Source organism: Gekko japonicus, unplaced genomic scaffold, assembly GCF_001447785.1.
Source record: "Gekko japonicus isolate JY-2015 unplaced genomic scaffold, Gekko_japonicus_V1.1 scaffold175, whole genome shotgun sequence".
NCBI classification, from domain to species: Eukaryota; Metazoa; Chordata; class Lepidosauria; order Squamata; family Gekkonidae; genus Gekko; species Gekko japonicus.
The window spans coordinates 1241432-1265946 of NW_015166425.1; the positions used below are offsets into that span (position 1 = coordinate 1241432).

At 50.2% G+C, this 24515-nt stretch overlaps 1 protein-coding gene across 1 annotated transcript in view; it reads right to left on the reverse strand.

Moving 5' to 3' along the window:
* LOC107110886 (mothers against decapentaplegic homolog 4-like) overlaps positions 1-23805 on the reverse strand; it is a 38565-nt gene extending 14760 nt beyond the window's left edge. The window contains exons 1-6 of the mRNA XM_015411726.1: positions 23557-23805; positions 11059-11233; positions 9410-9430; positions 6562-6771; positions 6297-6437; positions 3002-3151 (exon numbers count right to left, since the gene is read on the reverse strand). Coding sequence (XP_015267212.1) covers positions 3002-3151; positions 6297-6437; positions 6562-6771; positions 9410-9430; positions 11059-11233; positions 23557-23793 — 934 coding nt within the window. The 5' untranslated portion in view covers positions 23794-23805. The remainder of the gene's footprint in view (positions 1-3001; positions 3152-6296; positions 6438-6561; positions 6772-9409; positions 9431-11058; positions 11234-23556) is intronic.
* Between the last annotated feature and the right edge of the window lie 710 nt (positions 23806-24515).

Below are 24515 nucleotides of genomic sequence, written 5' to 3' on the forward strand. Positions count from 1 at the left end.
TTTAACAGGATGAATAAAATATTTTAAGACAAGGTGTTCAAATATTTTCCAAATCATTTCTAATATATATATATATATATGGTATCAGATTGATCTAATTCCTGTGCACTGAGGACAAGCAAGTCTTAGGTTACAAACTGAACTCTCCAATGCAAGAACAGGATGCATTTCTTCCTTTAGGAGGTGCTATTGTCAGAAGAAAAGAAAAAGGTTTCAGTTTTGTTTTTGCATGTGGGTGGATATTCTGTTTGTAATAACTGTTTGGATACACTATATTTTTAATATGCTAGTTGTGATAATTTCATGCCAAGTAAAAATGTCCACAGTCATATTTTATGTTCCTAAAGTAACAGAATGACTTTCAATCTGGAAAAGAAAAAAGAAGTGCTAATGTAGCATTTTTTCCAATTTTTCCGAAAATTTCCGTTCCCCCCCCCCAAAAAAAAAAACTGGGGGAAAAAACCATTTTTTTTTCCCGAGCTTCAAAATTTCCGGAAATTTTACATCTCTAGGCAAGCCACAGTTCTGTCAGGGCTGTTCCTGAAAGGGCAGTTTTCTCAGAGGTCTCTCAGCCCCACCTGCCTCACAGGGTGTCTGTTGTGGGGAGGGGAAGGGAAAGGAGTTTGTAAGCCGCTCTGAGACTCCTTCAGGTAGTGAAGGGTGGGGTAGAAATCCAATCTCCTCTTCTTTGTCTGACCTGAATCCAGTTCAGTCGGATGTTCCCAATATGTTAGGGTTACCAGATGTCCTCTTTTTAGAGGACAGGTCCTCTTTTGTTGGAGTCCATCCTCTTTTGGGCTTTAAAAAAACAACAACGGATGAAAACATATTTTGGGGTCGGAAGGTTAGGAACAGGGATGGGCACAAACAGGGGAAATAGGAAGGCTTTCGTAGGCCGCCGTGAACTCGGAAGTGAGTTTGTGGGGGGGGGGCAACTCTCTCTCTCTGTGTTTGTGTGTGTGTGTGTGGGTATTGCTGAAGGCCGGTTAGACCTGATGAAGTCTGCCTGCACATGGAAGCTTATACCCAGAATTAAACCTTGTTGGTCTTAAAAGGTGCCGCTGGACTCGAACTTTGTTTTGACTATTAAAGTTCTTGATAAAATCGGGGCTTTGAAATCGCCGCCCCTCCCAACACAGCAATTAATAAATGCAAATAAAAGTGAACGTCCACGCCTGTCTTAGAACAAATGAAAAACAAAAAACTTGAAAACAAACCGGAACAAAAGCCCCATCGCCGTATATTGCACAAAACAAGGCCCTCACTCGCTCACTCATTCTAAGCCGCTCAAAGGCTTTTCCTGGCCGCTAGATTCTCTTACTTTCTAACTTCCTGATTTTTCCCCACAACGTCAGCTGTTTATCTCTTACCGTCCTTCCATCAGCAGTTAGGAAGGAGGATCAAAGTAGATAAGGGAGGAACAGAACAGCTAAGCGATAATGAACTGACCATCAGAACTCCCTTAAAAGCCCTTTGAGCTATTCAACGCCCAAACAGGAAAGAGAGAGGGGGAGATTTTGACAAGAAGTCTCTAAAGCAAAAAGAGGGGGAGGGGGTTTAAAATAAAAAACGAAGGGCTTTAAAAACTGAACTGAAGCACCATACTTAGGTAAAAATGAAATGAAATAAAATAAAAGGGCTCCACTCAGCCTCCTGCCACTTAACCACACACGAGGGAGGGAGGGAAGGAGGGAGGGAGGGAGGGAAGGAAATTTTTATCGGGGAGGCTAAAGCAAAGGGAGAGAGGGAAAGATTGGGAAAAGGAGTAAAAACGAAGAGCTGGATGCGATAGGGCTCAGCTAAACAAAACCACCGAAGACAAAACAAATTAAACGGAAAGGCTAAACTAAAATAGATTAAAGTAAAAATAAAAGTAAAATGCTCTCCAAGGCCCGGAACCACACTAGAACTCTCTTCTCTAAGCTGAAAAGTCCCAGACTCTTCCGCCTTTCCTCCTAGGGAAGCTGCTTCGACCCACTAATCATCTTGGTCGCCCTCCTATGAGAGCCAGTTGAGTGTAGTGGTTAGAAGCGCAGACTCTAACCTGGGAGAACTGGGTTTGATTCCCCCACTCCTCCACATGCAGCCAGCTGGGTGACCTTGGGTCAGTCACAAGTTCTCTCGGAGCTGTTCTCTCAGGAGCAGTTCTCGAGAGAGCTCTCTCAGCCCCACCTGCCTCACAGGGTGTCTGTTGTGGGGAGGGGAAGGGAAAGGAGATTGTAAACTGCTCTGAGACTCCTTTGGGTAGTGAAGGGTGGGGTATAAATCCAATCATCTCATCCTCCTCCTTCTCCTCCTCCTCCTCTTCTTCTTCTTCTATGTCTGTCTGTCTGTCTTTGCTCACAAGGCTCCACAGCTTAGAGAGAATTGCCTGTGAGGCAGGTGGGGCTGAGAGAGCTCTCTCGAGAACTGCTCCTGAGAGAACAGCTCCGAGAGAACTTGTGACTGACCCAAGGTCACCCAGCTGGCTGCATGTGGAGGAGTGGGGGAATCAAACCCGGTTCTCCCAGGTTAGAGTCTGCGCTCCTAACCACTACACTCAACTGGCTCTCAGAGGAGGGCGATTTGGCTGCTGCATCAATTAGCTTGCCCCATCCTTCCTGAGTGGAGACAAAAATGTGTGAGCCGGAGGCTAAAAAACTGTGAGCCGGCTCACACCAACTCAGCTTAGAGGGGACACTGCTCACAGGGTGCCTTGTTGTGGGGAGGAGAAGGGAAAGGAGATTCTAAGCTGCTCTGAGACTCCTTCGGGTACTGAAAGGCGGGTTACAATCCAATCCCTTCTTCTTCTTCTTTTTCCAGTTCTGCAACGTCCTTTTTGAGATACGGCGGGTGTTCCAAATGAGGCCGCACCATTGTTGTTGCATTCTTCCCGCTTCTTTGTTATAGCTAGGAGACCCTTTCTTAAGATGGGAGTGAAAAAAAAGAAAGCACACCCCGAAACCAAACATCCTTCCCCTTCCCTTCACACCCCTCCCGCATTTTGCTTGCCTGGACATACAGTAATGGCTTTGGTGGTGGAGGGGAGTTGGTGGGTGGTTCCGCCCGTTCTGCTGCTGCTGCGGTGTGGGGGGCGGCGGAGGGGTGGGCTGCTGACCCCTTCCTCCCAAGGAGTAGCTCGTGTTGCTCCCGGTCCCAGTCCAGCTGGTTGCTGAGTACAGGAAAGAAGGAAAGGAGAGGAGTGAAGGAGAGGGAACGCGTGAGGCTCCCCGATTGTCCATCTGACTCGGCACTGCCTCCTCTGATGACGGACGGTGGCTCTCCAGGGTCTCAGGCAGAGAAGGGTCTTGGCCCAATACTTAAGAACGAAAGAGAAGCCATGTTGGATCAGGCCAATGGCCCATCCAGCCCAACATTTTGTGTCACACAATGGCCAAAACCCGGCTGCCCTCAGGAGGTCCACCAGCGGGGCCAGAACTTCAGAAGACCTCCCTATGTTGCCTCCCCAACTGCTAATAACAGAAGAGAAGCCATGTTGGATCAGGCCAATGGCCCATCCAGCCCAACATTTTGTGTCACACAATGGCCAAAACCCGGCTGCCCTCAGGAGGTCCACCAGCGGGGCCAGAACTTCAGAAGACCTCCCTATGTTGCCTCCCCAACTGCTAATAACAGAAGAGAAGCCATGTTGGATCAGGCCAATGGCCCATCTAGCCCAACACTCTTGTGTCACACAGTGGCCAAAGCCCAGGTGCCCTCAGGAGGTCCACCAGTGGGGCCAGAACTCCAGAAGCCCTCCCTATGTTGCCTCCCCAACTGCTAAGAACAGAAGAGAAGCCATGTTGGATCAGGCCAATGGCCCATCCAGCCCAATACTCTTGTGTCACACAGTGGCCAAAACCCAGGGTCCACCAGGAGGTCCACCAGCGGGGCCAGAACTCCAGGAGCCCTCCCACTCTTGCCGTCCAAGCACCAAGAAGCCAGAGCATCACTTGCCCCAGACGGAGTCTTCCATATATACCTGCTAGCTAATAGCCAGGTCTTTCACATCACCTACTGTCTCAGCCTTTTTAACTGGAGATGCCGGGGACTGAACCGGGGACCTTCTGCATGCCAAAGCAGATGCTCTCCCCACTGAGCCACAGCCCCATCCCCAGCTTCTGTAACATTCCTGAAAAAAAAATTCCTGCTAATGTCCTCAAACTCCTTCTCTTGTGCTTCTGTGCTCCCGGAAACTAGAAGGGACGTTAGTAAATAAAGCTCTCCTCTCCCCCCCTAAAGATCTCAGACCGTGACCAAGAACGTTCTCCTCCAAGAGAATGGATTTCCATTCTGCATGGCTAAATTTGGTGCCTCCCATGGAGACAGATCGAGATGGGTCGCCGTGCTAGTCTGCCTGTAGCAGTAGAAAAGAGCAGGAGTCCAGTAGCATCCTGGTTCAATCCCCGGCACCTCCAGTTAAAGGAACCAGGTAGCAGATGATGTGAAAGACCTCCACCTGAGACCCTGGAGAGGGGCTGTGGCCAGGCCCGTAGCTACAGTGGGGCATTCTGGGACCCCACCCCCTTAATTAAAAGCCCTGCCCCAAAGTAGCCCTGAAAGGAAAGGCTAGAAACAGGCCTGGAGCCTCCCCTTTAAAGACAGACATTCAGATTTAGTTAACTGTAATTGCCCCTTTAAGATTTTATATCCCCCCCCCCCGAACAAAAAAAATCCTGGCTACGGGCCTGGCTGTGGCTCAATGTTAAGGCCTCTGCTTGGCACGCAGAAGGTCCCTGGTTCAATCCCTGGCGTCTCCAGTTGAAAGAACCAGGCAGTAAGTGATGTGGAAGACCTCCACCTGAGGCCCTGGAGAGGGGGTTTAGCTCAGTGGCAGAGCATTTGCTTTGCATGCAGAAGGTCCCAGGTTCAATCCCCGGCATCTCCAGTTAAAAAGGACCAAGCAGTAGGTGATGTGGAAGACCTCTGTCAAGAGACCCTCGAGAGCCACTGTCAGACTAAGCAGGGGCCATGGCTCGGTGGAAGAGCCTCTGCTCGGTATGCAGAAGGTCCCAGGTTCAATCCCCAGCATCTCCAGTTAAAGGATCAAGTAGTACATAAGAGCATAAGAAGAGCCCTGTTGGATCAGACCAGTGGTCCATCTAGTCCGGTGGTCCATCTAGTCTAGTAGGTAACATGAAAGACCTCTGCCTGAGACCCTGGAGAGCCACAATCAGACCAAGTAGGGGCCATGGCTCAGTGGAAGAGCCTCTGCTCGGCATGCAGAAGGTCCCAGGTTCAATCCCCGGCATCTCCAGTTGAAAAGGACCAGGCAGTAGGTGATGGGAAAGACTTTGCTCTCCCTGAGACCCTGGAGAGCCACTGTCGGACTGAGCAGGGGCTGTGGCTCCGTGGTAGAGCCTCTGCTTGGCATGCGGCAGGTCCCCGGTTCAATCCCCGGCACCTCCAGTTTAAGGCACTAGGTAGTTGATGATGTGAAAGACCTCCACCTGAGACCCAGGAGAGGGGCTGTGGCTCAGTGGTAGATCCTCATCTTAGCACGCGGAAGGTCCCTGGTTCAATCCCCAGCACCTCCAGTTAAAAGAACCAGGCAGTAGATGATGTGAAAGACCTCCACCCGAGACCCTGAGAGAATGGCTGCGGCTCAGTGGCAGAGCCTCTGCTTGGCATGCAGAAGGTCACCAGTTCAATCCCCGGCATCCCCAGTTAAAAGGATCAGGTGGGAGGCGATGTGCCCTGGCCTCGATAGCCCAGGCAAGCCCGATCGTGTCAGATCTCAGAAGCTAAGCAGGGTTGACGGTGGTTAGTACTTGGATGGGAGACTTCCTTTGAAGACCAAGTCAGGAGGACAGAGGCAGGTTTTATTCAGCCACCGCTCTTGGATATCTTCCAGGCCCCCAGTAGGGGTCAGTCACCAGAGGTCAATGTGACTTCCAGGTGCGCACACGCACACACACACACACACACACAACACAACCAAAAAATTACACAAAAAAAGTAGGAGGTGATGTGAAAGACCTCTACCTCCAATGTTCCCTCTAAGCTGTGGAGTCTTGTGAGCAAAAATTGTGCTTTGTGAGCGACTGGCATGAAAGCGTTGAGTGAGCGTTTTGGCTGCTGCATAAATTAGCTTGCTCTGGAGCCCCATCCCTCCTGAGCGAAGGCAAAAATCTGTGAGCCGGGGACTAAAAAAAACGTGAGCTAGCTCACACTAACTCAGCTTAGAGGGAACACTGCCTGGGACCCAGGAGAGCAGCCCCCAGTCTGAGTAGACCATCCTGACCTCGATGGGCCAAAAGGTCTCCTCCTGTCCTCCTCCGCTTCATGAACCCCACCCTCCCCGCCCGGATACTTACTCGGGTAGGCCAGTTTTGGGGCGCAGCCGTTTTGCTGCGATCCCGGGGGAGCCGGGGAAGGGGCTGGGGTGTGGGAGGAGGCCGAGATCTGCAGGAGACCCTCGCCGTGCAGAAGGGGGAGCAGGGGACCCCCGGGAGGCCCTGGCGGAAGAGGAAAAATAAAATTAAAAAGGTTGTTTCAGGGCACCACTGCCATTTGGAGAGTGAGGGAGAGAAGACCTCCCTCCGTCTTCCCTTCCAGGCGGACCCCTGCCCAAAACCTTACCTGGGGGAGACAAGGGCAGTCCAGGGTAGATGCCGACAGGAGGACGGGGCGATTCCGAGAGCTGCAGCGGCGACAGGGGCTGGAAGGGGTCTCCGGGCGGGTGGCCGGATTTGCTCCCGGGACCCGGGTGGTCAGCCGGCGGGGGCGCCTGGATCTCCATGTGGATGCAGTCGGGGATGAATTCCTCTTTCACTAGCCGGGCGGGAGGGGCTAGAGGTGGGAAGACTGCACAGGTCGGGCACAGTTCACGGCAGCGGTACAGTCAGAGGTACGCTGCCCCTGAACACGGAGGTTCCGTTCAGTTGTTCGCGGTCACGGGGCCACAGACTTGCACTCCCTATCACTTGGCAAGCCTGCCTCCTAATTCCGCACTAGGTACTTATTTGTTTCTTGGACTGGAGCAGACGTCCACCCAGACCAGTTCTCTGTTTCCAAAAGTGGTCAGACAGGTACCTCTGGCTATGCAAGTTTTATGGCGTGCTCCGATATTTGAAATAAGTCATACCTTCGGACATGTATCTGATTTTACTCGTTGTGCGGAACAATCCATAATACTTTACAAATCTGACGAATCTGTATTTCTCCCCTACCCCTTTCCCCCTTCTCTATCCCGCCCTTTTAAGAGAAAATAATTAAAACATTCATTTACAGACTGATACCTCCGGCTAGCCCGCGGGAAGGCGGCATCTCTTGCCAAACTGTTGGTTCCCCAAGATTGGATTGGGAGGTTCTGTTTCATGATCTTAGTGACGAGCCGTTGATAGATCCCTTCCTCCTCCACGACGCTCTCCCACCCCTTTCTTAAAGCCACCTAAACTGGAAGCCCCACCCTGGTGGCAGAGAGTCCCATAAGTTAACTGCGCAATAGAGAAGGTCGGGATGTGCAATAGCCCTCTCTTCCCGTCTCTGGGACCTCTTCTCATCTCCACACTGCGGTGGATTGGCCATTAAGGTCACTGGGAAAAATCCCACTGGGCTGATGGTTTTTTTTGGGGGGGGGCTACCTCCTCCCGCCAGGGTTATCCTGGCCCCAAATTTATTTATTTTATTGATTGATCGATTAGCCTTTTACCCCATCCTCCCCGCCAAGGCAGGTTCAGGGCGGCTCCCATAAAACTAATAAAACAATATACATCATATAAAATTACAGGTACATCAATGAAAGTTGGTGGCGAGAATGTGACGCTCTATGGACCAACATCCCCTGGTTGTCCCTGGCCTGAAGGACACCCGTCTAGCCTCAACCAGGGCCAGGGCCTTTTCCGGCCTGGCCCCTGCCTGGTGGAACATGCTCCAAGTCGAGATCGGGGCAATGCAGGATCTCCTTCAATTCCTCAGGGCCTGCAAGACGGAGCTCTTCCGCCAGGCCTTTGGCTGAGGCAAGCGGGCGTCTGTGTACGGCCTCCTGGAGGTGCCGGTCGCCCACCTCCCAAGCCAAACAATATGCCAGGGAACCTCTCACAGCCAGTTGACTTTGTTGAACGGCGACCAGTGCTTTTAATGTGTGTTACTGTGTTTGAAAAATTTTTTTTACCGTATCTATTGCATTACTGATACGATGTTAACCCGCCCTGAGCCCGCTTGCGGGATGGGCGGGCTATAAATACAAATAAATCATAAATAAGTAATAAATAATAATAAATAAGGGAGAGGCAGCCCTTGTAGCTGCTAGAGGCAGTGAGCTGGCCGCTGCCCTGGCCCGATGTGGGCTGGGCGAGCGGTGGTGGCGGCGAATGAGCCATCCTGTCCTTCCCCACACGGGGCCGGGGTGGGTGACAAGAGAGCCGTTTTTTGCTCCTTTCCCCCATTCATTAGGAGGCAGGATGGGGGGGGGGGGGCAAGCCCCTATCCAGGGCTGTTTTTGCTTACCGGCAGGGGCAGATTAACCATTAAGTGGACTAAGCACGTGCTGAGGGCACCAGGGCCAAAGGGGGCACCACAAAGTTGGGGAAAGGGTGAAAAGCATAGTTTGTGTTATCCTATGAATACATTTTTGTATTGCTGCAACCTGCATTGTCTATCTGTTCAGACAGGTCAACACCTAAAATGGACCGGGTCAGTGTGGAAAGGAGGGGGGCACCAGTGATTGGTCAGGTGCTTAGGGCACCAGTGAGCCTTAATCTGCCCCTGCTTCCCGGTCCGCCTGCTTTGTAAAGGCGCTCTGTACCGGACAGGGAGGGTCACAACCAATGGTCCCTCTAAGCTGTGGAGTCTTGTGAGCAAAAATTCTACTTTGTGAGCTACCGGCATTAGAGTTGTGAGCGAGCGATGTGGCTGCTGCATCAATGCGCTTGCTCTGGAGCCCCATCCCTTCCTGAGCTAAGACAACAATCTGTGAGCTGGAGGCTAAAAAAACTGTGAGCTAGCTCACACTAAGTCGGCTTAGAGGGAACACTGGTCACAACCAGGGCTATTTTTGGGCAGGAACGCACAGGAATGGAGTTTCGGCTGGCTCCCAAGTTGGCCACGCCCAGCAGGAACTCATTAGCATAATAGGCCACACCCAACAGCAGAAACTCATTAGGATTGGCTACATTAGGGGTGTGTGGCCTAACATGCAAAAAACCCTGGGTTTTGACAACAAACAAGGTAAAGAGAATAAGAAGCAAAAGGTGGGTGTGGCTGGATGAGCACACTTCTGGTAACATGGGGGTGTGGCCTAATAGGCGAATGAGCTGTGCTGTCAGGGGTGTGGCCTAATATGCTAATGAGTTCCTGCTGGGTTTTTTCTACAAAAAGAGCCCTGGTCACAACCATATTCTGAAGGTCTCCCCAGAGTCCCCTGCCTTTGCCAGGACCCCTCCCTGGCCCTTTCGTCCACCCCCCCAGCCCAGACACCAGCTCTCACCTGTATTCTGGATATTCAGTCCTATAGAGAGAGAGAAGAGAGAAGAGAGAATGGATCGATCAGTTATCTTTGCGGCTTCGATGCAGGCGGACGGTTTGTTAAGAAAGTTAATGTGCCGCCTCTGGAGGCGAAGCACCTCTGAGCGTGTGCAGAATGGGACACTCCCCGAGTACAGCCAAGAGCATCTTTTAATCGGTATCTACATAAGAACATAAGAACATAAGAGACGCCAATGTTGGATCAGGCCAAAGGCCCATCCAGTCCAACACTCTGTGTCACACAGTGGCCAAAAATACCCGGTGCCATCAGAAGGTCCACCAGTGGGGCCAGGACGCTAGAAGCCCTCCCACTTTTGCTCCCCCCCCCAAGCACCAAGAAGACAGAGCATCCCTTGCCCCAGACCGAGAGTTCCTATCTATACCTTGTGGCTAATAGCCACTGATGGACCTCTGCTCCATATAAGAACATAAGAGAAGCCAATGTTGGATCAGGCCCATGGCCCATCCAGTCCAACACTCTGTGTCACACAGTGGCCATAAATACCAGGTGCCATCAGGAGGTCTACCAGTGGGGCCAGAACATTAGAAGCCCTCCCACTGTTGGCCCCCCTCCACCACCAAGAAGACAGAGCATTCCTTGCCCCAGAGCCCCTATCTGTACCTTGTGGCTAATAGCCACTGATGGACCTCTGCTCCATATGCTTATCTAATTCCCTTTTGAAGCCGTCCATGCTTGTAGCCGCCACCACCTCCTGTGGCAGTGAATTCCATGTGCTAATCACCCTTTGGGTGAAGAAGGACTTCCTTTTATCCGTTCTAACCCGACCGCTCAGCAATTTCATGGAGTGCCCACAAGGAGTTCTTCCATTGTGAGAAAGGGAGAAAAGTACCTCTTTCTCTACCTTTTCTAAGGGCAGGTGGCCTTAGCACTGAGCAAAGGGCTCTTTCAGGCCTTCTCCTCCACAGCAGTGAAGGCCTTGGTCTTATGCTGCAGTCCCTCATGGGAAGTGACCCATGCAAAATAACAGCTGAATTCCATGAGAGGCAAAGGGCACCAGAGGCTCCGTTACTGCTGACAATTGGGAATGGAAATCAAAAAGAGAGCCCTTTGCATGTACCTTCGTGGGCCAGTAGTTGTGTACCCCTAACCTAGATCCTAGCCTATCCAGGTACATGGCCTAGGGTTCCGTGAACCAAATCTGTCTGTCACATTTTGAGGAAGAAGAGATTAGATTTATACCCTGTCCTTCACTCAGAGTCTCAGAGCGTCTGACAGTCTCCTTTCCCTTTCTCTCCCCACAACAGACACCCTGGGAGGTAGGTGGGGCCGAGAGAGCGCTCACAGAACTGCTCATGAGAGAACAACTGTGAGAGAACTTGTGACTGACCCAAGGCCACCCAGCAGCTGCATGCGGAGGAATGGGGTATCAAACCCGGTTCTCCCAGATTAAAGTCTGCGCACTTAACCACTACACCAAACTGGATCCTGCCTTTCCTCCAAGGCATCCAGCAAGGGTTACATGGTGCTCTCATCACAACAACCCTACAAGGTAGGTTAAGCTGAGATTGGGAGGCTGAGAAAGGCCCCAGGTCGTCCTCCAGGAATGTGGGATTTGAATTTTTACGTTTCAATCTCCCCCACCCACTCACCAATGCCAGGTGACACCACTCGCTCGTAGTGGTACGGGTTCACACAGACGCTGTCGTACTTCAGGTCAAAGGCGAACTGGCAGAACTTGACGTGCTTGAGTTCGTTCTTATGCAAATCTGGCCAGCGCCAGAGACGGGCGTAGATCACGTGGGGGAAGCCCTTACGCCCTGCGACCTGCAGAATATGGGGGAGAGAGATGGTGGATTTTTCAGTTAGAACAGAATCGGAACAATCAATGAAACAGCAAGCCCATGGCCTTGACTCTGTGGGTCACCCAGGTAGAGTAAGCGAGGTAGTTCAATCACTATTAAAATACCATAGCAATGTGCAATAGCAATGTGCAATAATAACTGCACTAACAATGTGCAATTACAAATGTCCAATAGCAAATTGCAATAACAAATGTATATAGCAAAGTGCAATAACATTAGTGCAATAACACATTTGTCCAATAACAACTGTGCAATAACAAATGTCCAATAGTAGTAGTAGTAATCATCATCATCATCTGCTGCTGCCAAAGTAACCAGGAAACTCTTCTGTCCCCCCAAGTAACTCTTTTTTTGCTTAATATATTCAGAACAGATCACCGTCATAACCAGACTTTAGTACAATAATCCGATATTTCACCCCCTCCAAATGCCACGAGTGTAAACCGTGTGCGTGTCTGAAGTATTCCTGCAACTCCCATACTGCTCATTCCCATGTTCCTGACTTATTTAATTATGGAAAAGTTGAGCATCTTGCCTAGTGCAGAGAGCGAATAAAGAGAAACCGGGAGAGAAACAGAGGCAGAGGGCTAAAGAAAGAGGGTTGGATCAAGCAGGGGGGGGGGAGAGAGTTCCCTCCACAGATTACAGAGCCCATAAATTGGGGGCAGGGGTCTTTCCCTTACGATAGCCGTCAGTGACATTTTAGGTTCAGGGTCATGGCCTTCCCGTCTACACTGCTTTCCCAAGCTGAAAAAGGTCCAGGGGGCTGCTGCCTGGGGAAACCAGGGAGTTCCCTGGGATAGACATGGGTGACCCAATACTTCCCTCTAGACTGTTTCCAGCTGAGAAAAACAGCACTGAGGGGAAGCCCCTTCTAGACTTTCACTACCAATCCCCCCACCAATCAAAAGGGACAAGGCAGAGAATAGAAGAAGAGATTGGATTTATAGCCCGCCCTTCACTACCCGAAGGCGTCTCAGAGCAGTTTACAATCTCCTACCCCTTCCCCTCCCCACGACAGACACCCTGTGAGGCAGGTGGGGCTGAGAGAGCTCTTTCGGGGACTGCCCCTGAGAGAACAGCTCTGAGAGAACTTGTGACCGACCCAAGGCCACCCAGCCGGCTGCATGTGGAGGAGTGGGGGAATCCAACCCGGTTCTCCCAGATCAGAGTCTGTGCTCCTAACCACGACACCCAAACTAGCTGCTATATCTATGGTTGCCACTCTGTAGCTGATACCTGGAGATCTTCGGCTATTGCGGATGGTTTCCGTACAACCAAGATCCGTTCCCCTGGAGAAAATGGCTCCTTGGGAGGGTGGACTCTATGGCATTAATACCTTGCTGAGGTCGCTCCCCTCCCCAAACCCTGCCCTCCCTGGGCTCCACCCCCCCAAATCTCCAGGAATTTCCCAACCCGGAGCTGGCAACCCAACGACCCCATCCCCTGCTTGTCCCGATACCCGCAAGACTCAGCAGAAAACACAAGGCTAAAACGACTTCACAGATACTGGACTGTGCCCCCCTCCCATCCAAACAGGGATGCCACCCTCCAGGTGGGACCTGGAGAATCCCTTGGAATTATAGCTCATCTCCAGACCACGGAGATCAGCTCCCCTGGAGAAAATGGCTGCTTTGGAGGGGGGGCTCCGTGGCATCGTACCCCGCCCGCTGAGGTCCCTGTCCTCTCCAGGGCTCCACCCCTAAATCTCCAGGAGTTTCACAGCCTGGATCTGGCAACCCTACGCCCCTGTCCCCTGCCAGGAGTCAACCCTACCTCCAGACCCTACCTAATTTGTCAGCAGCTCAGCTCTGTGGGGCAGCATGTGCCTCCCCCCCCAAGCCCTACACTCCCGGCGCCTCCCAGATAAGCCGCAACTTCTCAGGATGGGTGTGCTTGGCCCCACCCGCAGCACCAGGAGGAGGGGCACCGAGGTTGCTCTCATTTTTTCCCCCTGAGGCTTTTGGCTGCGGCTGATTCCAGACATAACAACAGGGCCCCCCTCCCTCCCCGCGGCTCCAAGAACCAGACAGTGACTCATCCTCCGGGCGTGGGTAGGGGGGGGGGAGGAGATGAGACATAGGGGAGAGAGAGAGATTAGTGCAAAGGGGAGGGGTGGGGGTTGGAAAACGGGTTAATGACTTCGCAGCATCGCCTGGCTTGACCTCAAAACTTAACAAGGGGGAGGGGGAGGGACGCAAAGGAGACCCCCTTGTTTTCCCCAAAGCAAACCCTCCACTGCAGTTTCAAGGCCTTTAAGGAATGTCTGCCTGTCTGTCTGTATATCTATCTATCAATCATCTGTCTGTCTGTCTGTCTGTCTATCAATCATCTGTGTTTATCTATCAATCGTCTGACTGTCTGTCTATCTTTCATCTACCTATCTATTTATTTAGCTATCTATATATCTATCAGTCATCTGTCTGTTTGTCTATCTGTCTGTCTACCAATTGTCTGTTTGTCCATCTGTCTATCAATCGTCTGTCTGTCTATCTTTCATCTACCTGTCTAGCTATGTATCTATCAGTCATCTGTCTGTCTGTCTATCTATCAATCATCTGTGTTTGTCTATCTATCAATCGTCTGACTATCTTTCATCTACCTATCTAGCTATCTATATATCTATCAGTCATCTGTCTATCTATATATATCATCTGTCTGTTTGTCTATCTGTCTGTCTACCAATTGTCTGTTTGTCCATCTGTCTATCAATCGTCTGTCTGTCTGTCTGAAGACATTTGGGCTTCTAATGTCCTGGCCCCACTGGTGGACCTCCTGATGGCACTGGTATTTCTGGCCACTGTGTGACCCAGAGTGTTGGACTGGATGGGCCTTTGGCCTGATCCAACATTGGCGTCTCTTATGTTCTTATGTCTCTCTATCTTTCATCTACCTGTCTATCTATCTATCTACCTGTCTATCTATCTATCTATCTATCTATCTATCTATCTATCTATCTATCTATCTATCTATCTATCTATCTATCAGTCATCTGTCTGTCTGTCTGTCTGTCTGTCTGTCTATCTATCTATCTATCTATCTATCTATCTATCTATCTATCTATCTATCTATCTATCTATCATCTGTCGGTCTATCTGTCTGTCTACCAATCGTCTGTGTTTGTCCATCTATCAATCGTCTGTCTCTCTATCTTTCATCTACCTATCCAGCTATCTATATATCTATCAGTCATCTATCTGTCTATCTATATATCATCTGTTTGTCTATCTGTCTGTCTACCAATTGTCTGTGTTTGTCTATCTGTCTATCAATCGTCTGTCCGTCCATCCATTCATTATCTATCTATCTATCTATCTATCTATCCATCCATCCATCCATCCATCCATCCATCCATCCATCCATCCATCCATCCATCCATCGTCTGTCATCCGTCCGTCCATCCATCTATCGTCTGTCTGTCTGTCGTCCGTCCATCCATCCATCCATCTTATCGTCTGTCTGCCTACCAATTGTCTGTCTGTCTGTCCCTCTCTCTATCCACCCACCCATCCATCCATCCATCCTGCTTTCTCTGGGTTTATTCTGGCTTAATCAAACTCACGGAAACGATTTGCTGCTATGCCCACTTTGCCCGTGGGCGCGAGATATATCCATTGGTTCATGCTTACAGGGGGAATGTTTGATTTCACTATAAGCCAGAGGCTCTAGTCTCCAGGTGGGGCCTGAAGATCTCCCGGAGTTACTCCAGACGACGGAGATCGAGTTCCCTGGAGAAACTGGTTGCCTTGGAGTGCGGACTCTGTGGCATTTCATCCGGCTAAAGCTCCTCCCCTATCCAAGCCGTGCCCTCTCCGGGCTCCACCCCCCTCCCCCAAATCTCTGGGAATTTCCCAAGCTGGACTTGGCAGCCGTAAGTGCTGGCATGCAAGCTTCCCTCTTGGGGGAGAGGTCTTGCAGTGTGTCGGGGGGGGGGGAAAGCACAGAGCAGAGGGGGTTATTATCCTGGGATAGTCAGCATGGTGTAGTGGTTAGACTAGGATTCGGGAGCCCTGGGTTTGAATCCCCACTCTGCAGTGGAAGCTTCATGGGTGACCTGGGGCCAGTCACACGCTCTCAGCCTTGCCTACTTTGCAGGGTCGTTGTGAGGATCAAATGTAGGAGTGGAGAACGATGCGGACTGCTCTGGCGCCCCAAAGGAGCGGTATAAATGAAGCAAGCAAATCAATAAATACATACATTCAGTCCTCCTGTTTGCTTGCAGGCTTCCTGAAATCAAAACAACTGGTTCGCTGACATATTCGGGGCTCATTTTCTTAACCTAAACATGCATTTATTTACTTACCACCTGCTTTTCTCCTCAGCTGGGACTTAAAGTGGCTTAGAATATTGCTCTTCCCTTCTCCATCCTCCCACAACATCCCGTGAGGTAGGCCAGGCTGAGCATTTGTGATGGGCCCGAGGCCACCCAGCGGGCTTTCATGGCAGAAGTGGGGGACTCAAACCCAGGTCTCCCAGACTAACCCTCTGTCTACTCTAGCACACTGCCTCTCAGACATAGCAGTGGGGATAGTATGCATATGAGTTATGGGGGGGCAGCCAATGATTAAGATGCACAAGTTTCAGGGTCGCACAGAACTCTTCTTCAGGGAACTCTTCTTCAGGTTAGGAGTGCAGACTCTAATCTGGGAGAACCGGGTTTGATTCCCTGCTTCTCCACATGCAGCTGCTGGTGTGACCTTGGGTCAGTCACAAGTTCTTTCAGAGCTGTTCTCTCAAGGGCAGTCCTCGAGAGAGCTCTCTCAGCCCCGCCTACCTCACAGGGTGTCTATTGCGGGGAGGGGAAGGGGAAGGGGAAAGGAGATTGTAAGCTACTCTGAGACTTGAGTGAAGGGTGAGGTATAAATCAAATCTTCTTCTGTTGTTGTTGTTCAGTCGCACAGTCGAGTCCGACTCTTCGCGACCCCATGGACCAGATCACGCCAGGCCTTCCGGTCTTCCGCTGTCCTCTGAAGTGGGCTCATCTTCATGTCCGTTGCATCTATGACACTGTCTAACCATCTCATCCTTTGCCGTCCCCGTCTTCTTTGACCTTCAGTCTTTCCCAGCATCAGGGTCTTCTCCAGTGAGTGCTCCCTTCTCATTGGGTGGCCAAAGTAGTTGAGCTTCAGTTTCATTATCTGGCCTTCCAGGGAACAGTCAGGGTTGATTTCTTTTAGGATTGACTGATTTGATCTTCTTGCAGTGCAAGGGACTCTCAAGAGTCTTCTCCAGCACCATAGTTCAAAAGAATCTATTCTTCGGCGCTTGGCCTTCCTGATAGTCCAACCCTCGCAGCCATACATGACTACTGGGAATACCATTGCTTTGACCATGCGGACTTTTGTTGGCAGGGAGATGTCTCTACTTTTTATCATGCTGTCGAGGTGCGCCATCGCTTTCCTCCCAAGGAGCAGGCGTCTTTTAATTTCATGGCTGCTGTCACAGTCTGCGGTGATCTGGGATCCCAGGAACGTGAAGTCTGTCACTACTTCCACGACTTCCCCTTCTATTTGCCAAGGAGTGATGGGGCCAGATGCCACGATCTTAATTTTTTTGATGTTGAGCTTCAAGCCCACTTTTGCACTCTCCTCTTTTACCCTTGGCAAGAGGCTCTTAAGGTCCTCTTCACTTTCTGCCATTAGAGTGGTAGAAATTCCTAACATTGCGGTAATGCAGACCCCCCCCCTTAGGGCGTTCAGACCTACCCCTAAGAATAGTAACCTAAATATATTTTCATAATATAACATCATGGTTATTTTCATTGTTGTTTGCAGCCTTCCCCGTAATCTCTCTGTCGTTTCAACCTTGTGGGTGGCACCTGGAGATCTCCCGCTGTTACATTTGCCCTCCAGACAACCAAGTTCCGTTCCCCTGGAGAAAATGGCTGCTTTGGGGGGTGGACTCTATGGCATTATACCCTGCCGAGGTCCTTCCTCTTCCCTGGCTGCAACCCCAAATCTCCCGATATTTCCCAACCCAGGTCTGGCAATCATAGGTGATAGCTATGACAAATACCAGTGGTGGATCAGGGTGGGCCCATTGAAGCGTGCAAGTTGCTGCTTGAGGTGGCCTTCCGCTAGGGACATTGTCTTTGGCTCCAACGAGAAACAACTGGTTTTAAAAGGTATGGGGCCACTTTATCTTGGGGAAAAAATCACAGATAAGGTTCAACGATCTGAAATTTGCCCAAAGCAATCCAATTTTGATGAAAAATGGTACCCATTTTTGGACTACATTCTTACGCAAGATTAGAACATAAGAACATAAGAGATGCCAATGTTGGATCAGGCCAAAGGCCCATCCAGTCCAACACTCTGTATCACACAGTGGCCAGAAATACCAGTGCCACCAGGAGGTCCACCAGTGGGGCCAGGACATTAGAGGCCCTCCCACTGTTGACCCCCCCCCCCAAGCACCAAGATGACAGAGCATCACTTGCCCCAGAGTCCCAATCTATACCTTGTGGCTCATAGCCACTAATGGACCTCTGCTCCATATGCTTATCTAATTCCCTTTTGAAGCCGTCCATGCTTGCCAACCACACAACCCTCTGTATCATACTTTGATTTTTTCTTAATGGCAGTCTTTTATGCTAAATATCTCCCTCTCTTTCATTCTTTCATTCTTTTATATTTACAAATCTGTCTCCGATTGTGGAAATCTCTGATCCCACTCATATCTAATATACATAACACTATCGAACATCAAACACGGTCTACTTCTAGATGGTGCGACAAGGCCTAATCAAACTGCGAATGTTTTAAAGATAGATAGTGCTCATCCCGGAACAAAAATTGTAATTGTGAGTGTGATAAACGAACATGATTCAACTTACGTATGTGCGCTATGATTTACAAATGTACTGTTTGATCTTCAATAAAGTTTATAAAAACTTTTTTTTAAAAAAAGCTAGGGACAAAGAGCAGCCCATCGTCTGCGCATGCAGCAGAATGCAAGACAGTGTGGCGCAGTGGTTAGAGCAGGCCCAAAGCTACAGTGGGGCATTCCGGGGCATTCCGGGGCCCGGCCCCCTGACTTAATGCATCCAGTCCAGGCGTTCCCTTGGGTGTGTGTGCGGGGGTGCCCTTGACTTATTTAAAGGCTCCCTGAATTAAAAAAATCCTGGGTACGGGCCTGGATCAGAGCATCAGCCTCGGATCTGGGAGATGTGGGTGGAAACCGCAACTCTGCCATGACGAAAGCTACTGGGCTTACCACGCTGCTGTAGGCTAACCTATTTTATGGGGCTGTTACTGTAAGGGTAAAGTGGAAGGAGAGCCATGCCAGCACAATGTAGTAGTTAAAGCGTCAGTCTGGTATCTGGGAGACCTGGGTTCGAATCCCCACTCTGCCGTGGAATCTTGCTGGGTGACCTTGGGCCAGTCACACACTCTTAGCCTCACCGACCTCACAAGGGGAGGGAAGGATAAAAATATACTAGACAGACAGAAGCGGAAAAGTTCAGAGGTGGTAAAATTATTCCGAGCAGTCTAGCAGATGAATCATATTTTCTAACACCGCCTTGCTGCTGAAGGGAAAAAAAAGATTTCCGCAAGTAGAAAACTAGCACAAAACAGGGCAACCGGGGCTGGCGTCTTTCTTCCTGAGGTGGTAGCATTTTTTTACTTCCGGGGATATTTCTTTCCAGGGGTCATTTAGTAGAAAAAGAGGTGCAGGAGCTTATTAGCATAACTCATTAGCATAACTTATTCGCATAGGCCACACCCCCTGACATCACCGGAAGTGTGTCAGAAGGCAACACCCACCACTCAGCCTCCACTGGACTGTTTTGGATTGCTAGCTATTGGGGAGGGGAACATGCAGATCTGTCCTCACAGAGGAGGGAGAGCTTGTACCTGAATAAAACGTGGTCTTAAAGGTGCCACTGGACTGTTTTGGGGCGGGGGGCGGGGCTCTGCAACTTACCTGGCTGCTTCTTGCTCTGACTGAGGGCTGCTGGGAGAAGGGGGTGGGGCTTGTTGCATGTGCCCGCCCCCTGGGCTCTTTACTGCCAGAGCTCTGCTCCTGTGCACTCCTGCAGGAAATGACCCCCGTTTCTTTCTGAATAGAACAACATTCAAATGAAATTGCACCCCTCACGTGACCTCTGTGGAGTCGCCCGCACACTGCACTGCGTGTGAAGACTGGGCCTGATTTCAAACTTGATGGTGCCGGATCAGAAGTCCTTACTGGTACAATTTGGCATTTAAACACCTAATCCCTGGGGGGAAGCAGTGAGTGCCCAATGCTGGTGCTGCCAAAGACCCACAGCCTGGATGGGTGTTGTAGAGGTGCACTGGTGTTGTATGCGCAGCTGCTTTGCATAAATGTTGGGGACATGCACAGCTGCAGAAATTAGTTCATCTGCCCCAACCCTTTCATGTTTAAACCAGGGCTACAAGTTTGTTCCTCAACTGAAGAGCTTGCATGTGTGAACCAGGCCACAGTCAGCTCCCTTTAAGCTGCGGAGTCTTGTGAACAAAAATTCTACTTTATGAGCTACACGCATTAAAGTTGTGAGCGGGAGATTGGGCTGCTGCATAAATCAGTTTGCTCTGGAGCCGTCCTTCCTGAGCGAAGACAAAAATGTGGGAGCTGGAAGCTAAAAACCTGTGGGCTAGCTCACACTAACTCAGCTTAGAGGGAACACTGACCCTGAGGCAGCAGATAAAATGAGATCTTTCAGTAATTGAAAGTATTCTTGTCACCGTTCCAGACGATCGATACCTCCAGATGATCAAAACCTCACTCACATGCGAAAAATCCCTGACCAACTGCGATTGTCCCAGACACCAAATAGCATTTCCAAGGAAAAAGCCCCTACTGTGTTCAGTGTGGTGTACGACTAAGACCCAGGTTCAAATCCTCCACAAAGCTTGCTGGGTGACCACAGGACAGACATTTTCTTTCAACCGAATCTACTTTCCAAGGGTAACAATTACACGGGAGAAAACCCAGCCCTACGCGCCATAAATCCAGCAAGTCTGCTTAAAATTGTTAGAACTGCTCCAATAGGTAAAGGTAAAGGTTCCCTTGCTCGAAAGCCAGTCGAATCCGACTCTAGGGTTGCGGTGCTCATCTCCGTTTCAAAGCCGAAGAGCCAGCGCTGTCCGAAGATGTTTCCGTGGTGATGTGGCCGGCATGACTAAACACCAAGGCGCACGGAACGTTGTTACCTTCCCACTGAAGTGGTACCTATTTATCTACTTGCAATTTCTTGCTTTCGAACTGCTAGGTTGGCAGGAGCTGGAACTAGAGACGGGAGCTCACTCCATCTTGCGGCACCCGGGTCTCGAACTGCTGAACTACCGACCTTCCACAGCCTGTAGTTCAGCGTCTTAACCACTTGAGCCACCGAACTAGGTGTAAAAACACTGAGTTTCACTCGGACAGAATCTTCCTCAGTCGTTGTTGACAAAGTAACCGATAATGCTCACAACAACACATTCCCCTTTCAACCTCAGGGTGTGTTCCAATCCTTATTCACCGCCTACAATGAAACAGTTTTCCTCAGAGTGACCAAAAAAGTATTCAGAAAAGGAACTTCTCCTCAGAGATGTGTCTCTGATACACAAAAGACCAGCTGTTGATCTCACTGGGAGCCAATTGTCTTGACTGCAATAAAGTGTTTAAAGCAGTGGTATTCCTTCAGCGTCACATCCACTGTCAAACAAAACAGCCACACGGACTTCCGTCTCTGGAACAATGTTTGAGTCCAGTGGCACCTTTAAGACCAACAAAGTTTAATTCTGGGCATAAAGGTAAAGGTTCCCTTGCTCGAAAGCCAGTCGAATCCGACTATAGGGTTGCGGTGCTCATCTCCGTTTCAAAGCCGAAGAGCCAGCGCTGTCTGAAGACGTTTCCGTGGTCATGTGGTCGGCATGACTAAACACCGAGGTGCACGGAACGCTGTTACCTTCCCACTGAAGTGGTACCTATTTATCTACTTGCAATTTCTTGCTTTCGAACTGCTAGGTTGGCAGGAGTTGGAACCAGAGACGGGAGCTCACTCCATCATGCGGGTATAAGCATTCTGGGTATAAGCAGGGCTATAGTGGGGCAGGAGCGCACAGGAACGGAGTTCCGGCTGGCTTCAGAGTTGGCCATGCCCACTACAGCCAAAACCTCTGTGTGCGTGGCTACAGAGGGAAGGCCTGGAGAGCGACACCCCCCCAAGTGACTCCAAAACGGGTGGGCCAGGGGGGGCCCCTAGACGGATGGGGGAGGCATTTAAATGCCTCCCCCGTGCCTTCCCCAGCCTATCCAAGGGCTTCCCTCAGCCACGGGGCTGCCTCCCCTCCAAGGGCCTGGGTACGCAGGAAAGCCAAGGGAAGGCATGGGGTGTGGCCTGATATGCTAATGAGCTGTCCTGTCTGGGGTGTGGCCTAATATGCTAATGAGTTCCTGCGGGCCTTTTTCTACAAAAAAAAGCCCTGGGTATAAGCTTACGTGTCAGATAAGTATCCACACGAAAGCTTATATCCGGAATTAAACTTGTTGGTCTTAAAAGTGCCATTGGACTCAAAACTTTGTTCTGTTGCTTCCGACCAACATGGAGGCCTGCACGCTCAGGGAGTTTCTCAGTTTGCCCATTAATGCTTTTACTTCTGCTCTTACTAATTTTGGTAGACCGAGTTCTAGGCTTACGAGGAACTATGTGGTCCTTAGGAAGTATTTCTTTCAGAGTTGGTATACTTGAATAAAAGAGGATTTATTGAAGTAATTCATAAATAAAAGGGTAGAACAATGTAACTAGTAAGGTGTAAATACTGAACAATGCTTGGTATATCACACACAATCTGCTCCCTTACTGACAGGGATCTTTTCAAGTAACTTTGTAGCACTTGTTTATCTCCATGCCATATAGGTTCACTGTCTTTTTCCAGTCTGTTATAACACTCAGACTTTACTATAACATTTCTTCAATTAAACTTTATGTTTTCATAGGCTTAGACCTCAGATCTCTAATCATATCTCTCAGAACAACCTCAGCTGTTCTTAAATGCTTCCACACAGAACTACTTGAACTTATCAACTGTCAAACCTGTAACTGTAAAAACCTGACTGACATACATACTCATCCACTCATTTTCACTTCCAAAACCACTCCCCCACTCGGTCAACCACCAATCATACCACACTTGCCTCTCTCAACCACTCTAATCTATCTACCACCGTCATGCAACCAAACTTTTAAAGAGACATGCACATACAAAAACAAGGAATCGTTACAATCACCATAAGTTGGAAGAGACTGGAGGGCAGTTAATACACACTCAAGCGATCCCAACTCAATGCAAAGGCATGAAGTGGCCTTCTGTAGAGCACCTGTAGGCCAGCCCGGTCCACAAATCACACACACAAGCCCTTCCATGACTTCAGAAGCTGTCTTAGAGAGAGTCAGGCTTTGGGCCCACCTTGTTCAGTGTTGCCTGCTCTGACTGACAGCCGCTCCCCACAGGGCTAAGAGAAAGACCTAACACCAGAGATACCTGGGATCGAATACAGGACCTTTTTGTACGCCAAACAAGTGCTTTAGCGCTGACCCTGATATGACGTGAGAAGGCTCAGAATTGTGGTTGGTTGAGCCTGGTGTTCTCCCTCCCGGGCCTTATGAAGAGAGGCTGAGCCCAGGACTTTTGGCTCTCAGAGCATCTATTCCGCCACCGAGCCCAACTCTCCAAGATCGTTCCCAGCAGCAAACATAGTTCACCCCCTCATCCAGTGTATCCTCACAACAACCCTGCAAGGTAGGCGAGACTGAGAATGACTGGCTCAAGGTCACCCAATCAGTTTCCAGGCAAGCAAGGATATGAATCCAGGTCTCATCCAGTCCTAGTCGAACATCCTTACTTTCGCACCACACTGTCTGTCTTTCGAACCTGGGACCTTCTGCCTCCAATGCAGATGTTCAACCACTGAGCCCCGAGAGCACCAAGCCTAGCTGGGACAGGATTTGAGCCTTGATTTCTCAACATGGCTCCAAGAGGGGAGGAGGAGGAAGAGGAAGAGGAAGAATAGATTGGATTTATACCCCACCCTTCACTCGGAATCTCAGAACGGCTTACAATCTCCTTTCCCTTCCCCTCCCCACAACAGACACCCTGTGAGGGAGGTGGGGTTGAGAGAGCTCTGAGAGAACTGTCTTTGAGAGAACAGCTCTGACAGAACTATGGCCTGCCCAAGGTCATCCAGCAGCTGTGAATGGAGGAGTGGGGAATCAAACCCAGTTCTCCCAGATTAAAGTCCACACACTTAACCACTACACCAGACTGACTCGCTTACCTGGAGACGGCCGTCGAGGGTGCGCTGGATGGTGACGCACTTACTGGGGTGGGCGCCGTTGGTCGTGATGGCCGTGATGAGCGAGTCCAGCTCGTCCTTCTTCTCCTTCAGCTTCTTCACCAGACTCTCGATGGCGCGCTTGGCGAAGGATTCGTTCTCGCCACCCTGCCGGTGGCACATCAGGCTGTGCACGATGCTCAGGCAGGCGTCGCTGCTGCTGGGCTGGTTCAGGGACATGACGACACAGCAGTGATTCCCTTGGAAGGGAGGGGGGGCGGAGAGGAAACCAAGCCACATGAGATATATCTCCAGATCCATGAGGACTAGAAACTTGATTATTATCTTTTTTAAAATTTAAAGCAGATATGTTTCAGACGCAGGGGGTAAGAAAACCAAGCTTAAATAAAATGTATCTCCAGATCCAACAGGAGTAGATTTTTAAAAATTAATTTTTAATTAATTAATTTTTAGTTAAAGCAGATCTGGTTGCCAGCTCAGGGTTGGGAAATTCCTGGAGATTTGGGAGTGGGGCCTGAGGAGGGTGCGGTGAGGGGACAGGGGTGAAGCAAAGAATCACAGAGTTGGAAGGGTACTCCAGGGGTCATCCAGTCCAACCCCCTGCACAATGCAGGAAATTCACAAATACCCCCCCACACACACCCAGCGACTGCTGTTCCACGCCCAGAAGATGACCAGAAAACCCCTCCAGGATCTCCAGCCAAACTGGCCTGGAGAAAAATGGCTTCCTGACCCCAAAGCGGCAATCGGCATTTCCCTGGGCGTGTAAGAAAGGGCCACGAGAACTAAGCACTGAGGCAACCCCTCCTGCCCTCCCTCTTATGATCTGCCCGAGTTCACAGAATCAGCATTGCTCTCAGATGGCCACCTAGCCTATGCTTTAAAATCTCCAAAGAAGGGGAGCCCACCACCTTCCGAGGAAGCCTGTTCCACTGAGGAAC